Source organism: Ranitomeya variabilis, chromosome 2 (genome assembly GCF_051348905.1).
Source record: "Ranitomeya variabilis isolate aRanVar5 chromosome 2, aRanVar5.hap1, whole genome shotgun sequence".
Classification (NCBI taxonomy): domain Eukaryota; kingdom Metazoa; phylum Chordata; class Amphibia; order Anura; family Dendrobatidae; genus Ranitomeya; species Ranitomeya variabilis.
This window is the reverse complement of record NC_135233.1, coordinates 84535976-84558817: the sequence shown is the minus strand read 5'-3', so window position 1 is coordinate 84558817 and position 22842 is coordinate 84535976. Positions and strand designations below refer to the sequence as shown.

Genomic DNA, 22842 nt, shown 5'->3' with positions numbered 1-22842 from the left:
TAGGCCATAGGAAGCTGAATAAAATAATACCTTGATATCTGCGATGTGATATCTTATTCTAGAGAAATCAACGTTTTTATGTGTAAATGAGCTGTTCCAGGCTATGGGCCAGATACTGATCTGCATGAGAATCTGCCTGCAGAGATTATTTTACATAAAAGGAAGGAGACCAGTGTGAGACATGGAACTAACACAGAAGGTAAGAACTGAACTTTGTCTCCTTACAAACACATTAGCAGCTGCAGCTCTCACAACTCTGCTGTATTGCAACAATATTGTAACAGAGAGGAACCTGCACATGTGTCAGTTATAGTCACACACAGCTCTGCAATGGGATTAGGAAGGGAGAAAGCAGCCGTCACACATCAAACTGGTAACTCCCCCTTACATATAATACAATCTCAGAGAAAATGTTATACATGTGTATTAATTAAACTGTCATTTTTAAACTGTTAGTTTCATACTTATGTGTGTTTTCCACCAGTTGTTAATTATAAAGCACACCTAAATAGATATATTTTTATATATTAAACCCTGACAAATAGTGGATTTGTGCCTCTATCTGCTGCAGAGTGAAAATAACAGATACCAGCGCCATTGTGGGTTTTGTATTTTTCTTTTTTATATATAAGAAAAACATGGCTATCTCTGGAATAAAACATCTGATGGCAGATACCATGTTTTTCAGCTTCCTAAGACCTGCGTTCCCATAAAGATGGGTAAGGAAGGTTGATCCTACTTACAGATTCCTTTTAAGATGCAATCATGTAGCAAAATTTGATATATTGTCATAGACAGAACTGTGCAAAAGTTTTAGGCAGGTGTGGAAAAAATGCTGTAAAGTAATATTGCTTTCAAAAATAGAAGTGTTAATAGTTTATTTTTATCAATTAAACATATTGCAAATTTGTTAAATATGCTTATTTCGCACATTTATTTAATCAAGACTCTTTACCAGATGCAATACTCTTAAAGAAAAATGTCATGATATTTTCATAAAAAATGTAGTGGTTTATTAGATTGTCCACAGAAAAAAAACACATTGCAGTAAAACATAAAATAATTAAAATAGTTACAGATAGATTGTCCATTTGTCCATATCAGCATTTTTTCCACATCTTTCCCAAAGTTCTGACTGGTAAATGGTGTCTGTCCCTGACATGGAGTATGGTATTAGTCATCCTTGTTAACTCACATACCAGCTGTTCATTTCTTCTGTGTGTCGTCTGAAGTCCATGGAGAATGAAGAGAAGAGGCCCAAGGTGTCAGCCCCACGTGACAGCCCTCCACCTCCTAAGAGATGTGATTATATATATGTCCCACAGAGCACGTGTTCTCTCTATATGGTGTTGACTTTACTCTGAGCTAAGTATACAGAAATAACTCCTGTAATGTCAGTGAGAGGCAATGTGCTCAGTACAGATTTGAGAATAAGAATAATTCAATCAAGAATTAATAAACAAAAGAGAAATCTAAATCAAATCTATATTTGGTATGACCGACCTTTGCATTCAAAACATGAAATCATCAATTCCTCTAGGTACACTTTCACACAGGTTTTGAAGGAACTCAGCAGAAAGGTTGTTCCAATCTTCTTGGAGAACTAACCATAGATGTCCTGTGGATGTCGCTTGTGCAAATTCTTGTGTCTCTTTGTGTTTTCCCAGATTCAGTGATATTGAGATCAGGGTACTGTGGGGGCCATATATCATCACTACCAGGACTCCTTGTTCTCTACGTTGAAGATAGTTCATAATGGCATTAGTGGTATGCTTTGGGTCCTGCTGTAGAATAAATCTGAAGAAAATTCGTAGTGGTAGTGCTTCATGGATAAGTATAAGTTAAATCTATTTACACACTTCATTACAACCCCACTATGTTTGAACTGCTGCCCAGCATACCTCCCAAACATCTTTTGTATGCTAATCAGAGCCAAGAAGACTCTCTGTGCCCGTAAATACCACCCCATTGCATCTGATGTGATCTGAATGACTTCTCCGACATCATCCACGCTCCACAGCCAACCAAATCTTGCAACTCTGTAACAGTTGAGCAGAACGCTTGTGAATGCGCTGAAAAACTTCTTACCCTGACATCATTAGAGCACAGCAAATCATGCATGCGCATATGTGGGTTGGAAATTGAAGTTTTACAACATACTGGAGGTCCCAGTCCTATAAAGCAAAATTTTATTGTTTTTTATACACAATATTATGCAGTATAGGGGCTACTAATGATATATCACATACCTCCCAGGTTTACTGAAAAGTTGGAATCCTCACCCTAGACCACTGATGGCAAACCTATGGCATGTGTGCAACAGGGGGCATGCAGAGCCCTCTCTGTGGGCACGCATGTCAGACCTGCCACCGCACACTCTCCACTCCCTTCCGATGTTCAAATGTATTTACATCTTTTAGTTGCTAATACATTTAAACCAGGGGCGGGGAACCTCCGGTACGCAGCGTTCATTACAGGGCGCTGCCTGCACATGACTGATGATGTCATCAGGGTGGACGGAGTTAGCACCCAATGCGCTCCCGTCCTGCTGTCCCGGAAGAGGAGCTGCTGCCAGAGAGTGCAGAGCGATCTCTGTGCCAGCAGTTCTGTGCCTATGTGCCGGTGATTTCTGTGCCCCAAACGATCTCTGTTCCCCCTGTGATCTCTCTGCCCTGTGTGATTTCTGTGTCCTCCAGCTAAATGCCCCCCCTGTGATCTGTGCCCCCAGCTATGTGCACCTCTGTGATCTCTGATTCACAGCTTTGTGCCCCGTGTGATCTCTGCCCCCCTGCTATGTACCCCTCTGTGATATTTGTGCCCCATGTGATTTATGTACCCCCTATGACCTCTGTCCCCTCCAGATATGTGCCCCCCAGCTATGGGCCCCTCTGTGATATCTGTGCCCCCAGCTATGTGCCCTCCTGTGATCTTTGTGACCCCTGTGATTTCTGCGCCCCGTGATCTTCATGCCACCCCCAGTCATCTGTGTCCCCAGCTATGTGCCCCCTGTTATCTTTGTGCCCCCCCCTCGTGATCTGTGTGATCTATGACCCCCACTCGGTGATCTATGTACCTCCCCGACGATGCCTGTATTTTGCAAAGGGGCAGTGTGTGTGTGTGTATTTTGCAGAGGGGCATTGTGTCTGTGTATTTTTTTTTGCATAGCACTCGTCTGTATTCATCGCTAGTGTGACCCCAGCCTTAGGAAGAGTATTTTGAAAGTCTTCTGTGATGTGATGTTAAATTGCTGTATTGGCACTTTCTGATAAATAAGTGGGTTTTGGGTTGCCGATTCACCACTCCGTCTCTAAAAGGATCGCCATCACTGCCCTAGACATTTACTCCACCCTGATTATTGTCCTCAACATCTTACCACGTACTGTACCTGCATTGCATACATCATAATCACAACTGTCTGCGGAGTGGGGGCGCCATCACTTGTATATACTGCATATCTAGGGTGCCAACCTCCGCTGATAGGCAGGTACCGAGACAAGGGAATCTATCATAGAGTATACTCAGAGAGCATATTTTCATATGTAGGGTGTTTGTTGTTGTCTTTGTCATTTTAATTAGTTGTATTAATTATATATTCAATTCACAGGGTTCCCCATGATAACAACCGCCCAACAGTCCATGAGCGCATGCTAAGTCCTCCTCCTTTACAATACTAATATTATTCAGTCCTCTTTGTTAGATCTGATCTGAAATATGGACTCTCCATTCGAGTCCATATTTCCTTTAAAACAATAGCCCTAAGGCCCACACAACAATAAATGCCCAACAGTCCATGGACACAGCCCAGCTTCTTCATCCCAGTAGGGACATCATCCATTTTTCTCATGGGTCCGCCTGACCCTTGTCCCACTGATTTGGGACCCCGACAGAGTGTCCATGCTGATGTAAGCAGAGGCACATTGGCGAACACATCAACAGCTCCATCAATCCAGGAGCACAGTCCATAAAGTCCAGTTCCTTTAATTGCACAAAAAAAGGTTTCAAACCCTTTACCAGTCCAAAATCCCTCAATCCAGCAGGGAGATGCACAAACATGAGTAAAACAAAACTAGCGGGGGACACAAAGATTCTTTAGCAATCCTGGTCAACACTGGGGGGATCCCAATCAGTGTTGGGCCTTTTGCCCCAGGAACACAGAACAGTTCCTTTTCTCTGTCTTACGTGTAACAAGCACACCTGAGCTTACAAAGTAGTCCCCCCTTCTCTGTTCTGGTTCAGGCATCTACATTATGTCCTTCTTCTTCATTGGGGTCTGGGAACTGCCTCCATCTGGCTCAATACCTTCCCAGATCACGCCTATGGCTTACCACTGTTGACGTCCCTCGAACTTCAAGAAGGTAACCCTGGTACCGGCAGCCTTCGGGATAGATGCTCCGTCTCAACTGCCTTTTGGTCAAAGATAATATGGTGGCGGGTATCAAATTCTTCTATAAACCCGATTTTATGCTGCGGGTTACAGGTGACGACATCTTCTAAGTTAAAGTTGAGAGTATCGTTCAACGGAAGATTGAGATTGAGTCAAATTTCCAGCAGCCATGACATCTTAGAGTATCACACAGTGGTGCTCAGTACCTTGGACATCACTGGTATGGTATGTGGTTGTTCCTGAGGAAGAAATGCATGTCACTTCGAAACGCATTGAATAATAAACGCATTTTTAATAAATCCTTGAGAACTGACATTTTCAATAATTGGCAGCGTGGAAGTTATACACAAATTCTCCATATCTTCAAACATCCACAATATATCATAGCCAACTCGGCAGTGAAACATAGACCAGGCTAAAAATAAGACAGAAAAGAATACGAGCTGGAAATAATGCGAACATAATGGGAGTCATTTCTCTCATTCATCTCTTAATCACAAAACTTGTGTCTTTATGGCTTTAGAATTAATAATTCTGTGGCATGGTGGGTAAAAAAAATCTATGAATCCATATTTATCCCTCAGGTCCTTTGTCACCAAAATGAATTCCGAATAATAATTTGTCAATTAATGGGGACATCTAAATATATCAATTAATTATGACAAATTGTTAAACGTTTATTCTGATCACACAAAAAGATGACAAATTGGAAGGATATGCCATCACGTAATTGTGAGGGTCGGGCAACCAGGACCCTCACTGGTCCTAATGTTGATGAGGGGTTTATCCAATCCAATCTCAGTGAGCTAGTTTGCAAAGACTAATGGTCAAATATTTCAGCCTTCAGATGTGCAAAGCTGGTAGAGACATACCCCAAAATATTTGCATCAGTAAATGCAGCGAAAGGTAGTCCTACAAAAATATTGACACAGGGGGGCTGAATGCAAATGCACATCACAATTTTCAGTTTCACTCAAATTATTTGAACCAAAAATAAATACACCCCACATAAAAAAAAACAACATCTAGTATTTTCTATGACCTCCATGACTTTTAGGCCATGTGCACACGTTCAGTATTTTTTGCGTTTTTTTTGCGTTTTTTCGCTATAAAAACGTGATAAAAACGCGAAAAAAACGCTAACATATGCCTCCCATTATTTTCAGTGTATTCCGCATTTTTTGTGCAAATGCAGCTTTTTTTTCCGCGAAAAAATCGCATCGCGGAAAAAAAAGCAACATGTTCATTAAAATGCGGAATTGCAGGGGATTCCGCACACCTAGGAGTGCATTGATCTGCTTACTTCCCGCACGGGGCTGTGCACACCATGCGGGAAGTAAGCAGATTATGTGCGGTTAGTACCCAGGGTGGAGGAGAGGAGACTCTCCTCCACGGACTGGGCACCATATAATTGGTAAAAAAAAAGAATTAAAATAAAAAATAGTGATATACTCACCTTCGATGTCTTCCCGCCTCTCCGCTGCATGCTGCCGCTTCGGTTTCTAAAGCTGGTGTGCGGTGAAGGACCTGCGATGACATCACTGTCTTGTGATTGGTCGAGACCGGTCATGTGACCGTCACGTGACCGTGACGTCATGGAAGGTCCTGAACCACAACGGCATCTATAGGAACGGACGCCTGCAGGTGAGTATAACCATTTTTTTAATTATTTTTAAACATTCTATCTTTTACTATAGATGCTGCACAGGCTGCATCTATAGTAAAAAGATGGTCACACTTGTCAAACGCTATGTTTGACAAGTGTGACCAACCTGTCAGCCAGTTTTCCAAGCGATGCTACAGATCGCTTGGAAAACTTTAGCATTCTGTAAGCTAATTACGCTTGCAGAATGCTAAAAAAACGCGAAAAAAACGGAAAAAAAACGCAAAAAAAAAATGCGGATTTCTTGAAGAAAATTTCCAGTTTTCGTCAGGAAATTTCTGCAAGAAATCCGGACGTGTGCACATACCCTTAAGGACATCACCAATTATTTTGGGCAGGGCATAAACAAGTTGGTGAAATATTGCAACATCTATCTTTTTCCATTATTCAAGAACTATCTCGTTAAGAGCCTGGATGCTGGATGGAGAGTGATGTTCAACTTTTTTCTTCAGAATTCCCCAAAGATACTCAGTTGGGCTCAGATCAGGAGACATACTTGTCCAGTGAATCACTTTCACTGTGTTGTTCTTTAGAAGTGCAACACTGGCCTTAGATGTGCATTTTGGATCATTGTCATGTTAGAAAAGTGCACATCTATCAAGGACACCAAGTAATGGTAGCAGCTTCTGCAGTTTTGAAGCAATCAGTTTCAAAAACATTTATCTCGGTCTTCATATTTTTCAGCATGGGCCCTGGCAAATTGTAGGAGGCCTTTCGGCTTTAAGAGAGGCTTCGACACCCATGCATTCATCTGCAGTGTACACTGTATTATCTCCCAGGGAACATTCCATTCATGTTGGCTTTCTACTTCTTTAGCTAACTGCAGTCAACTGGCATGTCGGTTTTCTTCAACCTTCCTCATCAGTAGATACTCCTGTTTAGGTGTTAATTTCCATGGTCAGCAGGGATGTCTCTGTGATATGGTTGCAGTTCCATCTTTGTTAGATTTTTGTATCACTTTTGCTACAGTATTCTGACCGATATAAAACTTTGCTGATCGTTTTGTCGCCTTCACTTTATTTGTGTAAATAAATAATATTCTTTCCTTAGGTCTTGTGACATTTCTCTTCCATTTGGTGCCATTGCTGAATGCATGAAATGGGAATGGGTTTCCTTTAAGTAACACCCTTTAATAGTCATCTGTCTGCTGGACACCTGTTTAATTATTTATTAAACTTACCTGTGGTTGAATTCTTGATAATTTGAATTTAATAGCCTAAACTTCCTCCTAATACATTCATTCAAGTGTACTAATATTTGCAACATGGTCTCAAATGAATTTGCTAGGAAAATTATTCTTTTCGGGTTGTGAAAAATAAAAAATCTTGTCTGCAATCAATGGCCCATGTTTGGGAGTATTTTGCGGTATGGTATCTCATAGAACATGTTGACTCTGAAAGGAAACTAACAGTTTTGTAAAAAAATAAAATAAAGTGTAGTCATTTACTCACTGCAAAGTATATATATGAGCTTTAAATATACATATAAATATGTATATATAAATATATATCATAACATATATATCCTGTATGTATACAAATATACATCATAACATATATCTCGTATATATATACAGTATATATATATATATGTATATATATATATATATATATATATATATATATATATATATATGTGTGTATATATATATATATATATATATATATATATATATATATATATATATATATATATATATATATATATTGTATATCATACAACCTAAAGTACAATGCAACATTTTGGCTTACATACATATATTATATAACCTGGAAAAAAAAATATTAGAAGCTAATAATAAGTTCATTACTCTTCTTAGGGTAAGCTTACAGAACAGTATAAAAAAATCATTCAGAGCTTTATCCAGAAAAGTGGGATGATTTTTTTTCACCCTTGTCATCCGTATGTAATCCATTTATTTACAACGCCAACTAAAATTAATTTACAAAACTATTTACAGTTTGTGTGTTACAGAAATACACTGTATCTGTAAAAATCGGATGCTGGACTGTACGGCACCCGATTTTTTTCTCCTACCCATAGACTTGAATGGGTGAGTCACATCCAATTTCTGGAGGAAAATTGTGCAGGCTGCAATTTTTTTCGCATACAGATTCGGTCAGTGAAAAGAATCGTTGACCTGCACTGCCTCATTGAGTAACCTTGGTCTGAGTGTGGTCTGTTTATGTAGCGGATAGCACTCGGACCGAAAATTCAGTCATCTGCACGAGCCGTAAAAGAAGGGGCATTAGTTATAAAAAAGACAACTGTGCTCATTAATAAATAAATTTTATTTTGCATTGAAATAAAGAAACAAGTGGCTGCGAAACACAAATCTACCTAGGCCTAGAGTTGACATGCAAGTTCATTCAACAAGCAACACAAATTTATCGTCATCCATTTTTTTTTTACATAAAAAAAAAAATAAAGACAGCAGCACAAGTGTATTGAGTCAAACACATCTTACCACAATATTACAATGAAAATATTAGGTAAATTTGGAAAAAATACCCGCTTAAAATGTTGACACTGTCTGTCAACTGGGACAGTGAATAACTGGGTTTCAAAAATGAGACTATAAATAAAATAAATACAAAGTCAGAATACAAAAATGCATTAAATTAATAAACTAAAGGTCAATTATATTAATACTTAAAACAAATAATAATAAATAATAATAAAATAAATAAACAATAAATAAATAAATCTAAAAAAGATCCCCATGGCTAAAATATAAAGGGTGAGATTTATTAAAATTGGTACAAGGGACAAGTGGAGCAATTGCCTATATAAGAACAACCTATTAAAAATTCAGCTCTCAGTTTTTTGGAGGCCTAGATAGTTTTCATAGACTACTCAACCTTTTTAAAAGGGGTTTACGGGATTTTTCAAAAGTGGCCAAAGTGCAGGGAATCTAAAACAACAACAAAAAACATTATTAATCCTCTACCACTCCACTGGCAGCACTCTGCGACTTTTACCAGTCCCGTTCATCACTCACATTAGCACTGCAGCCAATCAGTGAGCTGGGCTGTGACTTTTGCATGTATGTCATGTGACCACTCAGAGCAGTGATTGGCTGCAAAAGTGACTTGAATAATAAGTAATGCCTTTTTACCTTATTTTACAATAGTTCCTACACTTTGGTCATTTTTGAAGTCTCAGAAAGCTTGCACTATGTTTTACCTAAATGTGAATATATTGTTAAAAAACAGCCCCATTATTATTTGTGAATGTTACTAAATATGGATCATATAGATACTTGTATTTATAAATATTGTACATATTTTATTAGCATGTCTTAAATATGGTTGGACAATTTATAGATTAAATACTGATTTAGCGGTAATTATTTCATATTTGGAATTTTTAACTGTTGTTTTTCTTTTTTTGGGGTAACACTAAGTAATGGTAATGGAAGGGTGTATTTGCAAACCACTCTGGTCTTCGGATGTGCCTTAAAATTGGATGCAAGCAAAATAGACAGTCGACACTGAAACAGAGGTGTGGGCATTTCCAAAAGGATTATAAAAGTAGGAAGTTCTGAAAATGTTTGGTAAATTACACCTGGTTTTTTTTTAGAACTGGCACAATGCTTACATAACATCAAAAAACTGCAAATTATCAAAAGTATTATACAGAAAATTACAAATTCATTTCAAAATACATTACACTCCTACTGTTGAAAAAAAGTGCATTTTACCTCAAAGAAGAATTTGACATTGTTGAAATAAATGACACTAAATTCCCTTTGTCTCAAATAAGCTTTGGGGGGTGGGGATGGGTATGTCGGGACTAATATCTAAATTCACGTCAAAAGAAACTTCATAAAAAGTCTGCATTGTCAATCAGTTAGAAAGAAAAAAAAATAAAAGGAAAACAAAGCAAAAAGAGTGAAAAGTGAGGTTTGTGTTTCAGCGCACCCCAGCGTTTCATCTTGTAGTCATTGTACAGAAATATAGGCAGTTATGAGTAGTAGCTGCTTCGGATTTGCATTTCTTGTGTTTTCTAAAGGTGTTGGTGTTTTCTTTTTTCCTTAGTCCTGCCCTGAGAAGCAGGGGCTTAATGATGTCTGTATTGCCTCATTAGTGGTATAATACACGACTGGGGTCCTGAGAGGTTCAAGAAGGGATGTCTTAATAGGTCTTGTGCTGTCGCTCTCTGTGATGGCTCCCTGACCAACATCAAGTCTAGGAATCCGCGTAGCACTGAAGAAACCTATGAATAAGAAGAACAGAAATGCTAAGAAAATTTATTTCATGGGAAAACAGCAAGTGTTTTGTAGTATTATTGGTATCTAAGGGGTAACGTTTCATTTTGTGGAGTGTGACATGCCAGGCATGTCAGAGTGAGGAGACTTATATGCCATACATGCTCCTCTGGGAAATTAAATATGCAAACTACCTCCTCAGAGAGGAAGAGGACTTGAACTTTAGCGCCACCTATTGGGAGAAGCAATCCTAAAAGTCAATATCGACCCTTTAACAAGCCTTGTCATATGACTTAGGATAAAAGCCAAACCAGAATCTCAATTTGCAGACTTCATGTTTCAGGGTGTTTCCACTCATAAGTGCAAAGTATGAGATCTGATTTGGCTAGGTGAGAGGCTTAAGACTGGGATCTAATGTTCCCAATTAGATCCTAGTTAAAGGATTGTTAAAGGGTCGATATTGACTTTTAGGATTGCTACTTCCAATAGGTAGCGCAAGAGTTCAAGTCCTCTTCCTCTAGGAAGTGGCAATTTGTATATGGAGTACTAATGGGGTAACCTAAGGTCTCATTCAGACATCAGTGAGTCATCAACGGTTCTATGTTTTTCATGAATAAAACATGCACCCATTATAATCTATGGGGCTGTTCACATGTCTGGGACTTTATGCAAACCACATGGTCCCCAAAAATCAGGCAGAAATGTCAGTTTCTGATTCGAGTCAGATATCAAAATTACCCATACAAGTCTATGGGTCTGTGAGTAAAAAGGACAGAATACAGATTGCAATGGATAGCAGTGAAAAATCACTGATAAAACACTGGTGGTAAAACACTGATGAAAGTAGGTTCCAAAAGACTGATGAACAATAGTACTGTACATGTTTAGATGTACGAAAAAAAAATCATGGATCCAGAATCGATGAATCTTTTATTACAGTATGCACTGTAGATGGTGGGATATTCAAGACTGGTTTTTCATTGAGAAAAATTGTTTTGGAAATTGTTCCACTAATTTTAGATGAAGTTGATCACTGATTGGTGAACCTCTGACTAGGGTTGAGCGAAACGGATCGGACAAATTCAAAAATCGCCGACTTTCGGCAAAGTCGGGTTTCATGAAACCCGACCCGATCCTAGTGTGGGATTGGCCATGCGGTCGGCGATCTTCGCGCCAAAGTCGCGTTTCGTATGACGCGTTCAGTGCCATTTCTCAGCCAATGAAGGAGGACGCAGAGTGTGGGCAGCGTGATGACATAGGTCTCGGTCCCCACCATCTTAGACAAGGGCATGACAGTGTTTGGTTTGCTTTCTGCGGCGTCACAGGGGCTATAAAGGGGCGTGCACGCCGACCGCCATCTTACTTCTGCCGATCTTAGCATAGGGAGAGATTGCTGCAGCTTCGTCAGAAGAAGGGCTATAGTTAGGGAGGGAGATTAACCCCCAAACCGCTGGTGCTGTAGCGATTTCCACTGTCCAACACCCCCTTTGTTTTGCAGGGACAGTGGAGGCTATATCTTTGTGCATCAGCTCTGTAGCTTGTTAGGCCATGTTCACACTTTGCGGTTTTTACCGCGGATCCGCGGCGATTTTCATGCTGCGGGTCCGCAGCAGTTTCCATTGCGTTTACATTAACATGTAAACCCTATGGAAACCGCAAACCGCAGTGCACATGCTGCGGGAAAAAAACGCGCAGAAACGCAGCGGTTTACAACCCGCAGCATGTCACTTCTTTGTGCAGAATCGCAGCGATTCTGCACCCATAGAAATGCATTGTTCCGCTTACTTCCCGCATGGGGCTGTGCCCACGATGCGGGAAGTAAGCGGATAATGTGCGGTTGCTACCCGGGGTGGAGGAGAGGAGACTCTCCTCCAGGCCCTGGGAAGCATAAATAGCGTGAAAAAAAAAGAAGTAAAATAAAAAATGATGCTATACTCACCTCTCAGCGCTGCACGCGGCGCTCCGGTTCCAAAGATGCTGTGCGAGCAGGGCCTGAGATGACGTCACGGTCACATGACCGTGACGTCACGAAGGTCCTTCTCGCACAGCATCTTTGGAACCGGAGCGCCGCGTGCAGCACCGAGGAGATCGGGACGTCAGAGGGTGAGTATAACCAATTTTTATTATTTTTAACATTACTATTGATGCTGCATATTGCTGCATATGCAGCATCAATAGTATAGGAGTAATCCCGCAGCGGAAATCGCAAAACAAACCGCGATAAATCTGCAGGGATAACAACAGCGGTTTTGCCCTGCAGATTTATCAATTCCGCTGCGGGAGAACCCGCAGAGGACCCCGCAAAGTGTGCACACAGCCTTAGGCTGCATTGCTGCTAGCTGCATTGCTGTTTGCACCGCTGCTGTGCAAACCAACTGCTTTTTTAAAAGCAAAAATCCTGTTGCTCCTTTCTGCAGTTATCTTGTTTATTTGTCCACACTTTTGTGTGCAGCAGTCCTTTTTGTTGCTGCCATACTTGTCCTGAGATCATTGTAGGGAGATTGAAATTGTACTACAGTCCTTGGATTTTTTCAGATATCTTCCAGCCACTTTCTGCCACTTACATTGTGTTGTGTTATACACTGGGCCTGAGTTGTGGTGCTGTCTCCCCCCCAAAAAAAGGGAGATTCAAATTGTCACAAAGTGAATATACCTCAGTTTTGTTAGTTTGTCGTATATCAGCCAGCCATGTTCTGCCACTTACAACTTACATTGCGTTGTAAAATACACTGGGCCTGAGTTTGGGTTCAGTCTCCCCCCAAAAAAAGTGAGATTCAAATTCTCACAAAGTGGATATACCTCAGTCCTCTTAGTTTCTCGTGTATCAGCCAGCCACTTGCTGCCACTCACATTGCGTTGTAAAATACACTGGGCCTGAGTTTGGGCTCAGTCTCCCCCTAAAAAAGTGAGATTCAAATTCTCACAAAGTGGATATACTAGAGTCCTGTTAGTTTGTGGTATATCAGCCAGCCACTTTCTGCCACGTACATTGTGGTGTTTTATGCACAGGGCCTTTTTTTTGGTGCACTCTCCCCCCCAAAAAAGGGAGATTCAAATTCTCACAAAGTGGATATACTAGAGTCCTGTTAGTTTGTGGTATATCAGCCAGCCACTTTCTGCCACGTACATTGTGTAGTGTAATACACTGGGCCTGAGTTTTGGTGCAGTCTCCTCCCCAAAAAAGGGAGATTTAAATTGCCACTAAGTGGATCTACGTCAGTTCTGTTAGTTTGTCGTATATCTTCCAGCCACGTTCTGCCACTTACATTGTGTAGTGTAATACACTGCGCCTGAGTTTTGGTGAAGTCTCCCCCCCAAAAAAGGGGAGATTTAAATTCTCAACAACTTTATATACACCTTCTACCTTGATTTACAGTACCATATAACGTTTGTTATTTTGGTTACATTTTCCCAAAAATGAGGAAGTCTGGTGGAGGAGGCTGTGGGCGGTCTTTGCCAGCTGGTAATGATGGTGGTGGTGGTGGTGGTGGTAGAGCATCTGGTGGTAGTGGGAAAAGCAAAATAGCACCTAAGTCTCGAGGTGTTGAGCCAGCATCATCGTCTGGCTACACAAGGCCTCGAAGGCTCCCTTATCTGGGAGTAGGAAAACCGCTTTTAAAGCCGGAGCAGCAGGAAAAAATTTTGGCTTTCCTTGCTGACTCAGCCTCTAGCTCGTTCGCCTACTCTTCCGAAAGTTCGAAATATAAAAGCAGCGAGTCATCAGTGGATGCTCCCGGTCAGGAACAAGTCGCTTCCTTATTTCCTTCACCCAAACCAAAAGTGAAGGATGCGGCAGGCGACACTACAGTTTACTCCATGGAGCTCTTTACACATACCGTGCTTGGGTTAGAAAGGGAAATTGTTAACAGCCCATTACAAGATGAATCGGACATGGAGTGCACAGATGCACAGCCACAGCTAGATTATTATGCTGTTCCATTGACTCAGATCACTACATTGCCCTCGCAGTGTACTCAGCCAGAATCTGACTCTGATGAGACTATTGTGCCCCGTCCCGAACGCTATAGCACCTTACACGGTGACACAGAGGAAGGTGCACATGACATTGAAGAGGAGGTGATAGATGACCCAGTTGTTGACCCAGATTGGCAGCCATTGGGGGAAGAGGGTGTCGCTGCCAGTAGCTCAGAAGCGGAGGAGGAAGATCCGCAGCAGCCATCTACATCGCAACAGCTGTCATCTGGCAGGCCCGTATCAGGCCAAACACGTTTGTTAAAAACAAAAACAGTTTACGGACAGCGTGGCCATCCGGTGAAAGTAGCACAGCGTGCAATGCCTGAAAATGTTATCCATAGTAGGAAGAGTGCAGTGTGGCAATTTTTTAACCAAGATCCGAATGATCAGTCAAAAGTTATCTGTAAGAAATGCTCAAAGACCTTTAGCAGAGGGAAGAATCTCCAAAATTTAAATACAATGCGTAGACATTTAAACAGCATGCACTTGCAAGCCTGGACTAACTACCAAACGTCCCGCACTGTTGGTGCACCCGCTCAGAATGAAGGTAGTCAGCAACGCTACATTGCTTCCCTCACTGTAAGCCCACCGGTTAGGACACCACCAGCAGCAAATGTGGAGGTATCGTCGCAAGGCCAAAGCAGTCAGGGAATCACAAGGTTCTTGGTAGGAAACACTGTATGTAGGCCAACATCAAGAATACCAGCACCAACCCTCTCTCAATCTGCCATGTCCACCACCCCCCCCGCTAGTTCCACCATATGCAGCTCTCCAGTCCAGCTCACCCTACAAGAGACTCTCGTTAGGAAAAGGAAGTGCTCATCCTCTCATCCGCGTACACAGGGTTTGAACGCCCACATTGCTAGACTAATCTCGTTAGAGATGATGCCCTACCGGTTGGTTGAAAGCGAAGCTTTCAAAGCTCAGATGGCCTATGCAGTACCACGCTATGACCTACCCAGTCGACACTTCTTTGCGAGAAAAGCCATCCCAGCCCTCCACCAGCATGTCAAAGACCGCACTGTCCATGCACTGAGGCAATCAGTCAGTAGAAAGGTGCACCTCACAACAGATGCATGGACCAGTAGGCATGGCCAGGGACGTTACGTGTCCATCACGGTGCACTGGGTTAATGTGGTGGATGCAGGGTCCACAGGGGACAGCCATAGTGGGACAGTTCTGCCTAGCCCACGGTCTAGGAAACAGTTGGCTGTAGGCATTCGCCACCCCTCCTCCTCCTCCAGAAGCGAAAGCTCGTACACAGAGCGCAGTCGCACGACCACTCCATCCGCAGCTGCCAGTGTTGCACACGAGGTGTCCCATTATGGAACAGCTAGTGGTAAGCGTCAGCAGGCTGTGTTGGAAATGAAGTGTTTGGGCGACAACAGACACACCGCGGAAGTACTGGCCGAGTACTTGCAGCAAGAAACTCAGTCATGGCTGGGCAGTGTACATCTTGAGGCAGGCAAGGTAGTCAGTGATAACGGAAGGAATTTTATGGCTGCCATAGCCCTTTCAGAACTGAAACACATACCTTGCCTGGCTCACACCTTGAACCTGGTGGTGCAGTGTTTCCTGAAAAATTATCCAGCGTTACCAGCCCTGCTCCTGAAGGTGCGAAGACTTTGCTCGGACATCCGACGGTCGACTGTACACTCCAGCCGTATGCTGAACCATCAGCGATCGCTGAATCTTCCCCAGCACCGCCTAATAATCGACGTTGCAACAAGGTGGAACTCCACACTGCACATGCTTCAGAGGCTGTGCAAACAGAGGCGTGCTGTAATTTATTTGTGGGAGGATACACATACACGGGCAGGCACTTGGATGGCAGACATGGAGTTGACTGGTATGCAATGGTCGAAGATACAAGACCTCTGTCAAGTCCTTCAGTATTTTGAGGAATGCACACGGCTGGTAAGTGCAGACGACGCCATCATAAGCATGAGCATCCCACTAATGCATCTGCTGATGCAAAGTTTGACGCACATTAAGGAGCAGGCATCTGCAGCCGAGGAGGAGGGAAGCCTTGATGACAGTCAGCCATTGTCTGCTCAGGGAACTCTCCTGGACGAGTGTTATGACCCCAATGGCAGAGGGTCTCGGAAATAATTACTAAGTCTGCAAACACAAAAAACCAGCTCATAGGGCAGTGGTAACTGAGCTGACCATATATCTAATCCTAGCACCACAAATAGCAGCAGCCGGGGAACGTGCCTACGTTGGTTCTAGACGTCTCGCGCCAGCCGGAGAACTAACTAACCCTAGAAGGGAAAAGAAAGACCTTTCTTGCCTCCAGAGGAAAGCCCCCAAAAGTTGGATACAAGCCCCCAACAAATAATAATAACGGTGAGGTAAGCGGAAAAGACAAACGTAAGAATGAGCTAGGTATTTAGCAAAGAGAGGCCCACTAGCTAATAGCAGAATATAGTAAGATGACTTATATGGTCAGCAAAAACCCTATCAAAATATCCACGCTGGATATTCAAGAACCCCCGAACCGTCTAACGGCCCGGGGGGAGAACACCAGCCCCCTAGAGCTTCCAGCAAAGTCAGGAATCACATTTAGTACAAGCTGGACAAAAGTAAGAGCAAAGCAAATAACCAAAAAACAAAGAAGCAGGACTTAGCTTAATTTTGCACGAACAAGGAGCAGCAGACAGGAGCAAACAGAAAGGATCTGATTACAACGATGCCAGGCACTGGACTAAGGATCCAGGAAGTTTATATAGCAACACCCCTGGGCTAACGACCCAGGTGGGTGCCAAACTGAGGAAAGACAATCCCAGAGTCATATCACTAGTAACCACAAGAGGGAGCCAAAAAGTCTAATTCACAACAGTACCCCCCCCTTAAGGATGGGTCACCGAACCCTCACCAAGACCACCAGGGCGATCAGGATGAGCAGCGTGAAAGGCACGAACTAAATCGGCCGCATGCACATCAGAAGCAACCACCCAGGAATTATCCTCCTGACCATAGCCCTTCCACTTGACCAGATACTGAAGCCTCCGTCTGGAGAGACGAGAATCCAAGATCTTCTCCACCACGTACTCCAACTCGCCCTCAACCAACACCGGAGCAGGAGGCTCAACAGAAGGAACCACAGGTACAACGTACCGCCGCAACAAAGACCTATGGAACACGTTGTGAATGGCAAATGACACCGGAAGATCCAAGCGAAAGGACACAGGATTAAGGATTTCCAATATCTTGTAAGGACCGATGAAGCGAGGCTTAAATTTAGGAGAGGAGACCTTCATAGGAACAAATCGAGAAGACAGCCATACCAAATCCCCAACACGAAGTCGGGGACCCACACCGCGGCGGCGGTTGGCAAAACGCTGAGCCTTCTGCTGTGACAACTTTAAGTTGTCCACCACATGATTCCAGATCTGCTGCAACCTATCCACCACAGAATCTACCCCAGGACAGTCAGAAGGCTCCACATGTCCCGAGGAAAAACGAGGATGGAAACCAGAGTTGCAGAAAAATGGCAAAACCAAAGTAGCGGAACTAGCCCGATTATTAAGGGCAAACTCAGCCAACGGCAAGAAGGTCACCCAATCATCCTGATCTGCCGAAACAAAACACCTCAAATAAGCCTCCAGAGTCTGATTAGTTCGCTCCGTTTGTCCATTAGTCTGAGGATGAAAGGCAGACGAAAACGACAAATCAATGCCCATCCTAGCACAAAAGGATCGCCAGAACCTGGAAACAAACTGGGATCCTCTGTCAGACACAATATTCTCAGGAATGCCGTGTAAACGAACCACATTCTGAAAGAACACAGGAACCAGATCGGAAGAGGAAGACAGCTTAGGCAAAGGCACCAAATGGACCATTTTAGAAAAGCGATCACATACCACCCAGATGACAGACATGCCCTGAGACACCGGGAGATCCGAAATGAAATCCATGGAAATGTGTGTCCAAGGCCTCTTCGGGACAGGCAAGGGCAAGAGCAACCCGCTGGCACGAGAACAGCAAGGCTTAGCTCGAGCACAAGTTCCACAGGACTGCACAAATGACCGCACATCCCGTGACAAGGAAGGCCACCAAAAGGACCTAGCCACCAGATCTCTGGTGCCAAAAATTCCCGGATGCCCTGCCAACACCGAGGAATGAACCTCGGAAATGACTCTGCTGGTCCACCTATCAGGAACAAACAGTCTGTCAGGTGGACAAGAGTCAGGTCTACCAGCCTGAAATCTCTGCAACACACGTCGCAAATCAGGAGAAATGGCCGACAAGATAACTCCCTCTTTAAGAATACCAACTGGTTCTGCGACTCCAGGAGAGTCAGGCACAAAGCTCCTTGAAAGAGCATCAGCCTTCACATTCTTTGAACCTGGTAAATACGAGACCACAAAGTCAAAACGGGAGAAAAACAATGACCAGCGGGCCTGTCTAGGATTCAGGCGTTTAGCAGACTCGAGATACATCAAATTTTTGTGATCAGTCAAGACCACCACACGATGCTTAGCACCCTCGAGCCAATGACGCCACTCCTCAAATGCCCACTTCATGGCCAGCAACTCCCGATTGCCAACATCATAATTCCGCTCAGCAGGCGAAAACTTCCTAGAGAAGAAAGCACATGGTCTCATTACCGAGCAACCAGGGCCTCTCTGCGACAAAACGGCCCCTGCCCCAATCTCAGAAGCATCCACTTCGACCTGAAAGGGAAGTGAGACATCAGGCTGGCACAAAACAGGCGCCGAAGTAAACCGGCGCTTCAACTCTTGGAACGCCTCCACGGCTGCAGGAGCCCAGTTAGCAACATCAGAACCTTTCTTGGTCATATCCGTCAAAGGTTTAACAACGCTAGAAAAATTAGCGATAAAACGACGGTAGAAGTTAGCAAAACCCAAGAACTTCTGAAGACTCTTAACTGACGTGGGTTGAGTCCAATCATGAATAGCTCGGACCTTGACTGGGTCCATCTCCACAGCAGAAGGGGAAAAAATAAACCCCAAAAAGGGAACCTTCTGTACTCCAAAGAGACACTTTGAGCCCTTAACAAACAAAGCATTCTCACGCAAAACCTGAAACACCATCCTGACCTGCTCCACATGTGAGTCCCAATCTTCAGAGAAAACCAGAATATCAGCCAGATAAACAATCATAAATTTATCCAGATACTTCCGGAAAATATCATGCATAAAGGACTGAAACACTGAGGGAGCATTAGAGAGCCCAAAAGGCATCACCAAGTACTCAAAATGACCTTCGGGCGTATTAAATGCTGTCTTCCATTCATCTCCTTGCTTAATGCGCACAAGGTTGTGCGCACCACGAAGATCTATCTTGGTGAACCACTTGGCACCTTTAATCCGGGCAAACAAGTCCGACAACAGAGGCAAAGGATACTGAAATTTAACAGTGATTTTATTCAGAAGCCGATAGTCAATACAAGGTCTCAAAGATCCGTCCTTCTTGGCCACAAAAAAGAATCCCGCACCAAGAGGGGAAGAGGATGGACGGATATGCCCCTTCTCCAGAGACTCCTTGATATACGAACGCATTGCGGCATGCTCAGGTACAGACAGATTAAATAGTCTTCCCTTAGGAAATTTACTACCTGGAATCAAATCTATGGCGCAGTCACAGTCCCTATGAGGAGGCAGAGCACTGGACCTGGACTCGCTGAATACATCCTGATAATCAGACAAATACTCAGGAACTTCCGAAGGAGTAGAGGAAGCAATAGACACCGGCGGGGAATCAGCATGAATTCCCTGACAGCCCCAACTTGACACAGACATTGCCTTCCAATCCAAGACTGGATTGTGGGTCTGTAACCATGGCAGACCCAAAACGACCAAATCATGCATTTTATGCAGAACAAGAAAACGAATCACCTCCCGATGTTCAGGAGTCATGCACATGGTTACCTGCGTCCAAAACTGCGGTTTATTTTCCGCCAATGGCGTAGCATCAATACCTCTAAGAGGAATAGGATTTACCAACGGTTCAAGAACAAAACCACAGCGCTTGGCAAATGACAGATCCATAAGACTCAGGGCAGCACCTGAATCCACAAACGCCATAACAGGGTAAGAAGACAATGAGCAAATTAAAGTCACAGACAAAATAAATTTAGGTTGCAAATTACCAATGGCGACAGGACTAACAACCCTTGTTAGGCGTTTAGAGCATGCTGATATAACATGTGTAGAATCACCACAGTAAAAACACAACCCATTCTGACGTCTATGATTTTTCCGCTCATTTCTAGTCTGAATTCTATCACATTGCATTAAATCAGGTGTTTGTTCAGACAACACCACCAGAGGATTAGCGGTTTTGCGCTCCCGCAAACGCCGGTCAATTTGAATAGCCAGCGCCATGGAATCATTCAGACTTGTAGGAATGGGGAAACCCACCATCACATTCTTAATGGCTTCAGAAAGGCCATTTCTGAAATTTGCGGCCAGAGCACACTCATTCCACTGAGTAAGCACGGACCATTTCCGAAATTTTTGGCAATACACTTCAGCTTCATCCTGGCCCTGAGAAATAGCCAGCAAGGCTTTTTCTGCCTGAACTTCAAGATTGGGTTCCTCGTAAAGCAATCCAAGCGCCAGAAAAAACGCATCAATATTTGCCAATGCCGGATCTCCTGGCGCTAGCGAGAAAGCCCAATCCTGAGGGTCGCCCCGTAAAAAAGAGATAACAATTTTAACTTGCTGAGCTGAATCTCCAGATGAACGGGGTCTCAGAGATAGAAACAATTTACAATTATTCCTGAAATTCCTAAACTTAAATCGGTCTCCAGAAAACAGTTCAGGAATAGGTATTTTAGGTTCAGACATTGGACTACTGGTAACAAAATCTTGTATGCCCTGCACACGAGCAGCAAGCTGGTCTACACTTGTAATCAAGGTCTGGACATTCATGTCTGCAGCAAGCACAAGCCACTCAGAGGTAAAGGGGAGGAAGAGAGGGAAAAAAAAAAAAAACAACTCAGAATTTCCTTTCTTATTATCCCACTTCTGCAATGCATTAAACATTCAATGTTGGCCTGGCATACTGTTATGACCCCAATGGCAGAGGGTCTCAGAAATAATTACTAAGTCTGCAAACACAAAAAAACAGCTCATAGGGCAGTGGTAACTGAGCTGACCATATATCTAATCCTAGCACCACAAATAGCAGCAGCCGGGGAACGTGCCTACGTTGGTTCTAGACGTCTCGCGCCAGCCGGAGAACTAACTAACCCTAGAAGGGAAAAGAAAGACCTTTCTTGCCTCCAGAGGAAAGCCCCCAAAAGTTGGATACAAGCCCCCAACAAATAATAACGGTGAGGTAAGAGGAAAAGACAAACGTAAGAATGAGCTAGGTATTTAGCAAAGAGAGGCCCACTAGCTAATAGCAGAATATAGTAAGATGACTTATATGGTCAGCAAAAACCCTATCAAAATATCCACGCTGGATATTCAAGAACCCCCGAACCGTCTAACGGCCCGGGGGGAGAACACCAGCCCCCTAGAGCTTCCAGCAAAGTCAGGAATCACATTTAGTACAAGCTGGACAAAAGTAAGAGCAAAGCAAATAACCAAAAAACAAAGAAGCAGGACTTAGCTTAATTTTGCACGAACAAGGAGCAGCAGACAGGAGCAAACAGAAAGGATCTGATTACAACGATGCCAGGCACTGGACTAAGGATCCAGGAAGTTTATATAGCAACACCCCTGGGCTAACGACCCAGGTGGGTGCCAAACTGAGGAAAGACAATCCCAGAGTCATATCACTAGTAACCACAAGAGGGAGCCAAAAAGTCTAATTCACAACAGACGAGGTGGCGAACGAAGAGAAGGAGGAGGAGGATGAATATTTATGGGAGGAGGATGCTTCTCAGGGGGCAATAGAAACTGGTGGCGTTGCAAGGTCAGGTGCAGGGTTTTTGCGGGACACAAGTGATGTTGATTTGCAAGAAAGTGCTCCTCGACCCAGCACAAGCAGTGAATTGACACCTGGAACATTGGCCCACATGGCTGAGTATGCCTTGCTTATCCTAAAAAGGGACCCCCGCATTATCAAAATGATGACCGATGACAATTACTGGTTGGCCTGCCTCCTGGATCCACGATATAAAGGAAAATTACAAAATATCATGCCACATGAGAACCTTGAGCAAATATTGGCTACCAAACAAGCAACTCTTGTAGACTGTTTGGTTCAGGCATTCCCAGCACACAGTGGCGGTGATGGTTCTCACACGAGCTGTAGGGGGCAACATGGCAGAGGTGCTAGAGGGGCACAAATCCGAAGTGGCGTTGGACAGAGGGGTTTTATGACCAGGTTGTGGAGTGATTTCGCAATGACCGCAGACACGACAGGTACTGCTGCATCGATTCAAAGTGACAGGAGACAGCATTTGTCCAGTATGGTTACGAACTATTTTTCCTCCCTTATCGATGTTCTCCCTCACAGGTCATTCCCCTTTGATTATTGGGCATCTAAAATAGACACCTGGCCTGAATTGGCAGAATACGCATTACAGGAGCTCGCTTGCCCAGCTGCTAGTGTGCTATCAGAAAGAGTCTTCAGTGCTGCTGGTTCAATACTGACCGAAAAAAGGACACGTCTGGCTACCCGAAATGT

At 43.4% G+C, this 22842-nt stretch overlaps 1 protein-coding gene across 4 annotated transcripts in view; it reads right to left on the bottom strand.

Annotated features, from left to right (window-relative positions):
- Window positions 1–9827: 9827 nt before the first annotated feature.
- PAK5 (p21 (RAC1) activated kinase 5) overlaps window positions 9828–22842 on the bottom strand; it is a 219685-nt gene continuing 206670 nt past the window's right edge. For all 4 annotated transcript variants that reach the window (XM_077282622.1, XM_077282620.1, XM_077282623.1 and 1 more), the window contains one exon: window positions 9828–10265. In XM_077282622.1, coding sequence (XP_077138737.1) covers window positions 10110–10265 — 156 coding nt within the window. In that variant the 3' untranslated portion in view covers window positions 9828–10109. The remainder of the gene's footprint in view (window positions 10266–22842) is intronic.